We start from the raw sequence: 13,079 nt of genomic DNA, 5'->3' as shown, positions 1-13,079 counted from the left end.
CCATTATATATTGAACTGTTCCTCTTGTCCCTACAAGTTTGTTTATAGTGTGAATCAATTTATGTCTTGGTACACTGTCTGGAAATGGCATGAATTACATACTTATTATTGCTTGTATGCAAATCAAGCTGTACAATTTGTTGTTCTTGTCTTGATTGCAATCCCTTGATTAATGCACCTAATGCGTTCTGTAAAACAGGCACATTAATCTAAAACACACTAATTGAATATAATAACTTATGGGGAAAAGTATAATTCATTCTGCAAATTTCTTTTTTTTTTACCCTCATATTTTCTTATATAAGAATTAGAATATATCTCAGGGCCTAATTAAAGGAAAACCATGAAACTGGAAGACAGTAAAACTAATTTAGAATATAAATTTATTATTCTACTTCTTAACAAAGAATTCAGCTAAAGTAGTTGAGGGCATTCTGTTTCTTTTTTTTCATACAACTGACAGTGTGTCCCTATTCCCTCTTCTACTACTTCCTCAAATTTTACTGCTTCTCTCTTCATCATGGTCAGCCTCTAATCATTGCTGCTTAAAAACTTCGATTGTATGAAAAATATTTTCAAATTGTTTCTGTGAAATCTCTTTGGGCATGTTAGTGATTAAATTTTCTTCATATTCTTCAGGATCTTCCCACTGTGCATCTAAATTTAGCAGGTCAGAATCACTCAATTCGTCAGAATGATTGAGTGATTCTGACAATCATAACGTCTCAATGATTGAGACGTTATGATTGTCAATCTCATCAAAACCCAGATCACGTCCTATTTCCTCAACAACATTATCCATTTCATTTAAAAAGCCTCTAAAATCAAAATCATTTGCACAATGGGGAAGAATATGCATCCAAATGACTCGCATATTGCTAGCAGTAATTTCATTCAACTTTGAAACTTTATAACCAAGCTGAATTTTCTCTGATTTTGCAAGAAAAGTCTTGAAGGCACTCGCTTCCAAAAAAAAAAGACTGCTTTTATTGGCATAAAATATATGTTGCTTACAATAGCTCTCTTCCACAATTTTCTTCAAAATCTCTGGATAATTTACAGCCACCTCCTTATCTGCACTTGCAGCTTCACCTGTAATTCGAACATTATGTAGGTTATTTCTCTTTTTAAAATGCTCCAACCACCAACACTAGCGTGGAATTCTTCTTCTTTTCCATCATTGATAGCCCTTTCTTTCAAGGTTGCAAAGAGGCTCAATGCTTTGATTTAATAAGGTCATTGCTTTGCAGGATCCATTTTTGGTTACAATCTTCGATCCATATAGAAAGAAGTCTCTCTAATTCAATCATTATAATACTTGGATTTCGAGTTGTCTGCATGGATGATGAACTTGAAGCAGTCTTACTTTTCTCTTTGTATTCAGCAGCTTTGCTTAAAATTGCTCTTATAGTTGATTCACCCATTTTTGTGTTTTCCTATGTTTGCTCTGGACTTGCCTTGTTCATTTTTCTTTAATATTTCAAGTTTTCCTTCCAGTGAGATTACTTTTTAAATCATTTTCACACTTACACTTTTTTGCTCACTAATTCCTTTTACTCATGATGAAAGGCTAGGAAAATGTTTTAAAATAAAAGAAAGTAATTAAAACAATCGCAATGGAGGCACAAGATATGATCAGAAAAATGCTGTCTAATTAGCAGACTACATAAATTTTGGCAAGAACATACATGGAAACAGTGTATATGCATTAAAAAATAATTTTGTAAAATGATTTAAATCGGTAACTATATTATTTCATTCCAGTGTAAATTTTTTTTTTAAATAGTCAGCCATAAAAATGTATAGATAGAAAATTTTTAAAATCTGTAATATTTATTTTTAAGATGTATATAGGTGCACTAATCGAATTTGGGTATAGAAAAAAAATGACGCACTAATCGGAGGCACATTAATCGGGGGATTGCTGTATTTCTATTTTATACCTCGTTTTTGTTTTCTATAAATACCATTCTTTTATTGTAACTTAATGATCAGCTTATACTTTCATATTAATGTGCACGTAAATTTCTTTTTGTTATACATGTCTGTAATTTTACCAAGATAGGAATCACACTATGTATAGTGAATCATACTACAATGTTCTAAAAACCTTTTTATTTAAAATTTTTTTTTATTGATCCCATATCCTTTGTTCTTTTACCTCATGGAGGGACTAGTTTTTGAAGTTTATTTCTAAGACATCCAAGAAATGCCTGGCCAATCCTTTAATCTTTTTTTTGTTTTTGGATATCACATAGAATTAAAAAAATGGAGTAAGCATTCTTGAAGCTTTATGTGAAATCGACATTTCGAAACCTGTTAATATGCCAGAGACTTAATTTGAAACAGAAGTATACATGAAATATCTATTGCAGGATACTTTTTTCTTTTTGAATTTTCTTTGATAAATGAAATCCAAGTATCTGATTAGTTTATAAAAGTAACATCACACATAAAAAAACTCAGCACATTTCAAAACCAGCATAGAAAACCTTACACTCCAACATACTGACATAATGGTCAGTTTTGACATCTCCTCCTTATTCACAAATGTCCCACTTGGATTAGAACCAATCCAAGCTAAATTTCCTCCCAATACCTCAGCCCTATTTCAGTTCACTATGAACTCAGTCTGTTTCATTTGGCAAGGAAAATTCTACAAACAAATAGATGGGACAGCCATGGGTTCACCACTCTCCCCACCCTTGGCCAACCTTTTTATGGAGACTTTCGAAGAGAAAGCCTTAAACTCTGCCCCACAGAAACAAACTATATGGCTTCGCTACGTTGATGATGTGTTCGCTATTTGGCCACATGGCTCTGATACACTCTTCTCCTTCCTAACACACCTAAACAACCAACACCCCAGAATCAAGTTCACCCTGGAAAAGGAGAAAATTAATAGCCTCCCTTTCTTAGACACACTAGTCACCCACCAGCGTGATGGAACCTTGGTTTTCTCAGTTTATAGAAAACCCACCCATACAAGCAGATACATTCACCAACAATTCCCCCCCCCCACACACACACAACAATATGGAGTTATTAAGACACTACACAACAGGGCTAAACTTATCTGTTCAAATGACAATGCCCTAACCACGGAACTAAACTGCATCCTCGACACTTTCTCAGCCAATGCCCCCCCCCCCCCCCCTAAAAAATCCAAAAAATATTGACACCAGTTAACCACAACAAGGATTATTCTAAATCCATCACCATTCTCTACATCCGAGGCACCTTGGAAAAAATCACTAAAATCCTAAAAAAAACATAATTTGATCTCTTGTTACAGACCATTAAAAAATTGGCATCCCTTATCCGCTCCACTAAATACCAACCACCTACCTGGTGTATACCAGGTCCCTTGCGGCTGTAAGCTGTCCTACTTTGGCCAAACAGGCAGGACAGCGGACATGAGAATTTCAGAGCACAAGGACTACATCTGTTTTCACCAGTCCAGCCACTCTGGTCTTGCAGACCATGTTCTGGATACTCGCCACAGAATACGGTGGAAGAAAGCCACGGTAATGCACCGTAGTAAATTCAAATTTGAAAGGCTATTCATGGAATCAGCCTCAGCCCTAAGAAACATGCCAAACCTCAACAATTTGGTTGCATGAGACTGCCCCAAATTTGGGAGACTTACATCAGAAGACCTTCAGCCCAATGGCCAAGAGTACGTACATAGCTCGCTAGGGGACACCATCAGGACTTTTAGGAGAAACAACAGCTTCCTGCTTCGTCTTCAGTTACTGTGTGTAATGCCTGTGCGCACGTGTCTTTATTTTAAGTTCCTGTGAAAATGACAATGTGACGTTGCCGAAATATTGGAATATAGATTAAAGTTTAATTTATATCATTTGTATGTTGTAAATTCCTTCAGTCATTTAATAAGCATATAAAAGTTACAATGACTGTATTTTTTTTTTCACAGTGTTAGATTGCATTTTCACTGGTTGTAGAGGAGATGAGAATCGAAATTATACCTCTCAGGTTAACATTTGCATTTATCCCCCATAAAGTGATTATTATTATTATTTTTTTTTATGCACCCTCCACCCAAGAAAAGTTTTTTTAAACCTGTAGTTTCAAGGATACTTGCGACATAAGACTGAATGATATAATCACGTAATCACAAGAAAGATATTTATTTAACCAAATATTTCGGTCTGGAAATAGCAGACCATCGTCAGTGGTAAATAATCCTATAATCTTATAATCCTCCACAAAACAACAAAGTTTCAATATGTCGAGTGCCGATTCCTTATATCTTTGGTATTTCAGAACCTATCGCAAGAATTTTAAAGAAATATGATTTAACAACTACGTATTCACCTATTAACAAATTGTCTTCTCATTTTCCTTCTCCTAAAGACAAATGCTCAACTTTATCTCTTCCTGGAGTTTATCAAATTCCGTGCAACTGTGATCTCTCTTATTTTGGACAAACCGGATGTTCTCTTGAAAAAAAGAATCCAAGAACATCAATCATCCATTCTTCACAACAAACCTGAAAAGTCTGGATTGGCTCAACACTGGATTGAAACTGACCACAGCATCCTTTGGTCCAAGACTCGCCTCTTACATAGATCCCGTTATAGGTTCGAACGTTTATTCAAGGAAAGCGTGGAGGCCTTGCTCCATTGCCCTAACCTGAATCGTAATAACTGTGTATCTATATCAAAAATCTGGGAAAGTCTAATCAAGATTACTCATTAATTTTTTTTTTTTTTTTTTTTAATAGCAAATTCAGTCATGTTTCTATTTCAAAATATTCCGTTTCATACTTAGTGATATAACATCACACGGCGTGTTCTAATTTTAATGATCTATTGTTAGTATTCTAGCTTGTATTTTTTAAACTTCTTGTAATACCACTGATGATGGTCTGCTATTTCCAGACCGAAATATTTGGTTAAATAAATATCTTTCTTGTGATTACGTGATTATATCATTAAACCTGTAGTACATTCACACCATGGGTGGACTAAGGATTTTTTTTTCTATTTTTTATTTATTTATGTATTTGTTTTTTTTTTTTTTCATGTAGTAGTATGTAAACCTTGCTGTAGAGACTAAACATGAAACATTGTGAAACCATTTCAGGCCTCCAATAAGCAAGGCAATAATCTCGTTGATGAAATTCATCCTTCACCTGAAGATATCTGAATTAGAGCATGGTGCAAATTTTTCTTTCAAAGGAGTTTACATTCCCATTCCTCTTTCTAATAGCGAATATTTTTTAAATTTAAAAACAGTTCATGGTTCATAATAATACATGCTATGTATCTTTAATATTATTGGAGTCAGAGGGTGGGGAGAACTATAATATTGTTTTGTAGATAATCTAGGATGATGTAATCATAAAAATAAAAATAACTCTAAACATTTATATACACCCTCTGTCCAAAAAGAAACTGAACTTTTCGAAAATATAAGAAACTAGTGACGCCACCTGCTGTATCTTTTTGTTATCAAAAGTAGCAACCTTCATTAGTGTTCTGTCAACTGTTTATGACATTTGTTTCATTAGAAGCAGAGTTATAATGCCAAGAGTGACAGTGTGTTTTGACAAACGGTCAGAAAATGAGTTTCAAACAGAGAGCTGCGATTGACTTTTGTGTTAAACTTAGTAAAAGTTTTACCGAAACGCATCAAATGCTTCAAAAAGCATACAGTGATGAAAGATTATCGCATACTCAAGTTTACAAGTAGATTAAGCGATTTCAAAGTGGTTGTGAGATGCTTGAGGACAACGAAAAGCTGGGCCGTCCAAAAACTGGACTGAGCGAAGTTAATATCCAAAAAGTGCATGATTTAATCAAAGAAAACCCAAAATCGTCCGTGAGATTGATTGAAGATGAATTGGGGATTCCAAAATCAACTGTGCACAACATTTTGACCGAGAGTTTGGGCCTTCATAAATGGAATTTGCAATTTGTAATTTGTTCCCCACAAGTTAACTGACGACCAAAATATGTATCGAATTGAACACTGCAAGCAACTCATTAAAACCACTTGTAAGGACTCAAACTTCCTTGTTTGAGATGACTGGTGATGAAATGTGTGTTTTGAGTATGAGCCCAAAACAAAGCTCCAGAGTGGAGACCACCCGAAGAGGGGCATCTGAAAAAAAAAATTGCTTGGAAAAGTCAAAAGTAAAACAATGCTGATTTGTTTCTACAATTCCAAGGACATTATCCACAAAGAATTCATTCTGCCTGGCCAAACGGTCAATGGTGATTTTTATATCGAAGTTTGATAGCGAGAATTCATCACGTACGGCATGAATATCGTGATGTAGGCAGCTGGTCACTTTTGCACGATATTGCACCATCTCATCATTAGAACATTGTGAGACAGTTTTTGAGCAAAAACCAAGTTTGTGTCTTGGATCACTCACCATATTCACCTGATTTAGCACCTTGTGACTTCTTTTCCTTCCCTCGACTTCATTTACTGATGAAAGGAAAGAGATATGACACCATTGAAAACGTTCAAGTGGCAGTAACCACGACCTTCAACAGTATCCCAAAAACTGATAAAAAAAACTCATTTAACAAATGAATTGACCATGCCAAACACTGTATCGAAGCTGAGGGAGAGTATATTGATTGAAATAAATGATTTGAATAATTATAATTGGCCTGTGTTTTATTTTCTTTCAAAAGTTCGGTTTCTTTTTGGACAGAGGGTATGTACTTCACAGGGCTTAAAAATCAACCTAGTCACGTATTGCATAATATTTATAAAAACTGTTTTTAACCATATAACTTGAGATGCATTACTTGGGAGATTTTTTATACTATTAAGACAGCTCAGGAAAACTAGTTTGATGTGAAAATTCTACCAAAAAAATTAAACTAGTACGCATATATATTGATGAATTTGTAAAAATGTGTTTGCATGATGCAGAAGGGATTTGATATGCAGTCAAGCAAATTCCTGCCTGATGTGTAGCATGTGGAAAACAAAACCCTACATGAACATAACAGGGATTGCAAGCACTAGATTTTTACTTGAAAAATAGCCAAGAAATCATGAAAATATAACAAAGATCTGTATTTAAGTTTTGATTCAAGATGCCAACAAAAAAGCTGTTCTTACACATCAAGGTTGTTTTGGTTTAATTTCTGATTTGATTTTTCCTGAATTGTAGTTCTAATATCAGCACAATCTCGCAGTGTTTAACTGATGTTAAACAGAAAGCTGTCATATTTTTAGTACTCAGTCAAATTAATGCTAGAATCAACTGCTAGGGATCTTGGAGTTTTAATAGAGAGGAAGTTGAAGTTCAAGGACCAACAAGTTAGAGGATAATTGCAATGCTGAAACAAACCTTGACATGTAAAAATAAGAAAATCATTTGCTTGATAGTCCCACAATTATACACAGATCTGGTCTACTGGTTTCTGTGGTGATTCTGATACAGTGGAGAGAGAGAGAGAGTGCAAAGGAGTGTTAAATAATATATGAGGATTCTGAAATACAAATGATGAAGATAGATTAAGAATTTGTGGACTGCAGACACTATCAAACTGGAGAAAGAGGTGGGGGGAGGGTGATGCAATTGAGACTTACAAACTTCTGAAGGGGGGGTCATTCAGGATATCATTAGATGGAATTTTTCATTTTATAGACAGTGGGGAAAAGACAAGAGTGCATCCTTGGAAGTCAAGAATGAATGGTGTTATGAAGGGGATCAGAGCTAGGTTTTTCTCTCATAGAATGCGGTGTGCGATTGGAGTGAATTGCCATTGGGGGTGGTATTTGAAGGTAGCATGAATGAATTCAAGAGGTATGGTAGTGGTTCAGGTAATATGTGGCCACTCTTTTATGTATTTTATGTAATAAATATATAAAAAAAAATTTATAATCTGTATAAATTAAATTTATGAATGTGGAAACATTAATATAAATTCCTCTAAATCTCATTTCAGTTTACAGAAAAAGGCTGGTCTTGACCTCAATAATCCAGTTGAACATATAAGGACTAACTTTCATCCTTTGCATTCTGCTAATTGCTTAGATGATGTCAGATATCCTCCTATAATTAAAACCAATACTACTGAAAGTTCAATGATATGTAGAAGGGAAAGAGATGCTTCAGAAGAGAGACATAGACTTGAGAATTTGGAACAAGAAGACAGAAGTTTGCTTGTTAAAGAAGTCTTCCCCAGAGAGTTGGGAAGAAAACTTTATGGAGATTTGTGAGTATTCCTTTGTATTTGTATAATGGTTGCATTACACTAGATAATTCCTTTTCAAATCAAAATAAGGACAAGCATTTTCTTATCAGAGACAAGGATTTAGGATTCTTAGATTTAAACTGATTTTTTTTAATACTATTTTATCACTTGCCATCATGATTTTTAGTAACAATTCATAACAATAAGAAAATTGACATTTTCTTATTGTTATTTGTCAATTAGTATGTCAATTGCATGCTAATTGACAAATTATGACATATATTTTATTCACCTTCTCTGTCTTACTACCTAATGCCACTCAGTTCCAAGTTTATTTATTACTGTAATTTTTTTTTTTTTTTTGACCAGAGCAAACAGTTACTGGAACAGAATTGGAGACATTCTCTATCATTATAAGAGAGATCAGTTAAAACAAGTGGAACTAGCATTGCAAAAATACATTATTGACATAATTTGGTACCATTCAGATTAAGAAGACTATCATCTCTCCATGTGAATTTGTGCACATCATTGTTGAAACATAGTATTATTGATGATTAGCACATGTCCTGAACAGGGATCTAGCAGACACCATTTTTATGTGTGACTGGGATTCATTTCCCCCTGCTGCTAAGATCTCCAATAAACACCAGTTTTTCATTTTCTTTATGTCAACTACCTCCCTTAGTGACTCGAAAAATTCATCCACTTCTTCCCTAGAAGAACAATCTGTAGAATTATAGGCACAAATATGTTTCATTTTCCAATTGCTCATTTTGAAATTTGTAGGCACAACTGTACTTGTAATGACCTCTCAATCAAGAAAAATATCTTTGTGTTTGATGTTGAATGCCGTCATTACTTCTTCCTCTTCTCAATCACTGTTGATTAATTTAACATCTTGTATTTATTATTTAGCAGAATCTCACCTCATTTAATCTTGTTTGTCTCAGTATAACACATTAGTTATGTCTATAATGAATTTAGTTTAATCCTTTATCCAAGTGTAAGCAAACAAAGTTTGCACCTGCAGTATCTTCAGAACTGAGGCAATTCATGGTAAAGGTGGACCAAGCTCTCATCATTCCTTGTCTCAGTATCTCCCATAATGCAAAGCACATCTTCTTTCAGACATGTATAATGCTATGCATTAAGGGAAAGGCCACTACCCAGACCTGTTAAAGGTCAGAACCGGTCTGGGTAGTGGCCCTTCTCTTAATGCATAGCATTATACATGTCTGCAAGGAGATATGCTTTGCATTATGGGAGATACTGAGACAAGGAGTGATGAGAACTTGGTCGACCTTTACCATGAGTTGCCTCAGTCCTGAAGATACTTCAGGTGCAAACTTTGTTTGCTTACACTTGGATAAAGGATTAAACTAAATTTATTATAGTCTAATCAAGTGGGAAAAAAACTTCCAACATCATTCTCTAAATCCAGAGTAATTTAATAATAAGGTGGTATACCTTTTGGCAACTTGTATAGGTAAATATGACTTCTCCATTGCTTCTGCCTTAGTATCACCACTTCTGAGTCTGGCTCCCACTGACGAGACCTCAATAAAGGTCGAAACTGGTCTGGGTAATGGCCCTTCCCTTAATGCATAGCATCATACATGTCTGCAAGGAGTGATGAGAGCTTGGTCCACGTTTACCACGAGTTGCCTTGGTCCTGAAGATACTTCAGGTGCAAACTTTGTTTGCTTACATTTGGATAAAGGATTAAACTAAATTTATTATAGTCTAACCAAGTGGAGGAAAAAAAAGCTTCCAACATTAGTTATGTCCATGTGGTGCTCCTCTATTTCTGTCAGTTTGATTTCTTGTATTCATACTTTTTATGTTGATGATGCCTAACTTGAATTCCACTGACATGTTCTAGTAGTTGACTTTTCTATTTTCCCAGGTTCCTCGATGAAAACAATACGGGAAGCCTTGTTTAACTATCAACGTCCCACCATGAAATTCGTGGAAAATATAGGAAAGCTATGTTGTAAAATTAACTAAACAGCACTCGTAGATATTAATTATGAATTTTATTTATTCTTATGGCAAAAGGAATACAAAGCAGCTACAGGTCAGTGTCCAGTCCAGAAAGCCAATCCAAGGCCTCATCTGTTATCTCATGGATGTCCTGGAGGCCATTTCCATGAAATTTGTGCCTTGAGCAGTTATTCGCAATATGAGTGATCGTCTGGCACACGGGGAAACAGTAACAATAAGGGTGGTCTGACAAGCTCCATTTATGTAGTAAGTAGCCACATCTGACCTGGTTAGTTCTGATTTTGTTGATAGATAACAATCTTCCTAGGAAGAGCAAAACCAGGCTGCGGAGCACAGGAAGCCATTTGTTGGAAGACTATTGGACCAGTGTTCTCTCCACATATCAGGTATTGATGGTAAGGCAGATGAGGAGAGTTTGTCCATGGACCAGAAAGGGTTTCTTGATTTTAGGCAAAGACTAGGTGGATTTATGAGAGTCTGTCGCAGAGGCAGGAGCGGGTTGCTCATTACTTTATTAAATTCTTTAATTGAGGCTTGTCTTCCCCATATTTTACTTGGATTTTTACTTGGAGAGTGGTGAATGAGTGGAATAAGCTTCCAGAGTCTGTTGTGGGTGCTACGACCGTGAATGAGTTCAAGGCAAGATATGATAGATACTGTGTGAATGTTGAATAGTTGTTCCAGACATGATGTTAGGGCCTCCCTCGATGAGTCTGTTGACTCCTTGGAGTTTCCTGGAACAATAATAATAATAAAAAATAATAATATATTTGGTGGAGCAATGTTAGATAGGACAGGTAACCAGGGGAGAGGGGTGCTTCTTAGTGTCTGTCCCACTAATTGTGTGCATGGTAGAATGTAGCTGGGTGTCTATAATGTTAGTGTGCACACTTCTTTCCCAAACGAGGACAGAGTATTCTGCTGCAGAGAATATGAGGGCTAGTGCAGATGATCTTAGGACTTCTGCACTACAACCCCCAGGTTGTTTCAACAAGCCTTGATATGATATTAGTTCTCACTTTAATTTTGATTTACAGGTTGATGCCTTTTATAGGTTAGGCTTCTGCCCAGGCTCACTCCAAGGTATTTTGGGTGAGGCTCATGTTCTACCATTTTGCTACAGAAAGAGAGGTTGAAGTATTGATTTGCCTCTGCATTGTTCAGGTGAAATGCTGTGGACACAGTTTTTGTTGGCTTTGGCTTCAGGTACCACTGTTTGAAGTACTTGTCCAGGATGTCTGTGTTCAAGGTTATTTCCAGGTTGGCAAAGGAGGTAGATTGGTGCAACGTACCTCCAGGTAGGTTGCACCAATTTAACATCTACTTGTCTGACTGAAAACCAGGTTTTTAGTCAGACAAGTAGATGTTAAAGAGTAAAGGGGCTAACATAAAGCCCTGTGGTTGTGGAAGAATCTGGGCCTGCTCTTTTTTCCACCAATATGGATCCCGATCTTTCTGCTGGAGAGAATGGATTCAAAAATCTGGAAAGTTTTTTTTGCATCTTATAATATTGCCTAGTTTTAGAAGGAGATCCCTAATCCCGACTATGTCATAAGCTGATGTCAGGTCAATGAAAGCGACTCCAGATTTAAGTTTCTTCTGGAAGCCTGCTTCAGTCTGTGTTGTCAGGACCAGGACCTGGTCACAGCAACTTCTACCCAGCCTGAAGCCAGCTAGTTCATTTAGGAGTGCTCTTGTGATGAGTGGTAAAATTCTTTTAAGGAGAATTCTTTCAAAGAGCTTGAAGGTGGAGCAAAGCAAGGAGATAGGTTGTAGATGCTTGATATTATTTGGATATTTCCCTGGTTTGAGCACAGTAATTATTTTGGCTTCCTGTCACAGTTTTGGTAGTTTTCCAGTTATAATTTTTGAGAAAAAAGGACAGCCAGCCATGTTTGACTTCGTTGGCCAAGATGTTTTAGAAACTCGGGGAGAATACCATCCACTCCTGCAGCCCTTGCCATTCTTGGTGAGTTTTAAGACTTCCTGCACCTCATCCAGAGATACTGGGTGTATCTAAATGTGACCATATGGTGCTGTGAAGGATGATATGTATAAACTGCCATTCGTCAGTCGAAATGTTGAATGCGAAGTTCTGGACATCGACTGGAATATTAATCTGTACAAAAAACATTCAGAACTGTCGCACATCACCCAAACCAACATGCAGTGTCATTTTCAGTGGTGCAAAGAGCATGTATAGTGGGACGTGAAAGCTTGGAAAGCTGTATTATGGAGTGACAAATCATGCTATATCTTCTACCATGCAGATGGATGGCTGTAGGTGTGGCGGATGCCCAGTGAACATCTCTTACCAGAGTGCATAACCCAGCAATGAAATTTTGAGGTTGCAGAGTGATGGTATGGTTCTATTTTTCCTGGTTTGACATCAGACCTCTGTTTTTAGTGCCACGAACATTGAACTCCAAGAACTATCTGAACATTCTGGAGAACGCATCCTTATTACTTACTTTTTTTTTTTTCCAGCAAGACAATTCATGTGTCATAATGCTGCTGCTGTAACTGCGTGGTTTGTGGACGTTAACGTTATCACACTTGACTGGTCTCCACAGGGCCCTGATCTCAACCCTATTGAACATCTGTGAGATGAACTGCAGGAGTGAATGAGGTCAAGGGATGTCTGTCCCAGAACAATCCAGGACCTCATTACATGCCTGCAAGAAAAATGTCCAAAATTCCTATTAATCACTGTTGTACGCTTGTGGAAAGTATGCCCTGTAGGATTGCTGCAGTTATCACAGTGAAAGGAGGTCCTACATGTTATTGAGGTGGGCACCATGACTGTTTGTTCTTCACACTATGGTGTGGTTGACTTCTATCCAAGCAGTGTATATTTAAATGGTTTTTTGACATTTGAAG

At 36.4% G+C, this 13,079-nt stretch overlaps 1 protein-coding gene across 2 annotated transcripts in view; it reads left to right on the top strand.

Annotated features, from left to right (window-relative positions):
• The window catches only part of SAK (polo like kinase SAK), a 319,822-nt gene that overhangs the window by 135,489 nt on the left and 171,254 nt on the right, over positions 1-13,079 (top strand). For both annotated transcript variants that reach the window (XM_090392629.1, XM_090392630.1), the window contains one exon: positions 7,944-8,213. In XM_090392629.1, coding sequence (XP_090248755.1) covers positions 7,944-8,213 — 270 coding nt within the window. The remainder of the gene's footprint in view (positions 1-7,943; positions 8,214-13,079) is intronic.

The sequence above is a fragment of the Typopeltis vanoorti genome, chromosome 5, assembly GCF_054136105.1.
Source record: "Typopeltis vanoorti isolate ZY-2024b chromosome 5, IOZ_Tvanoo_1.0, whole genome shotgun sequence".
NCBI classification, from domain to species: Eukaryota; Metazoa; Arthropoda; class Arachnida; order Uropygi; family Thelyphonidae; genus Typopeltis; species Typopeltis vanoorti.
This window is presented reverse-complemented; position numbering and strand designations above follow the sequence as displayed.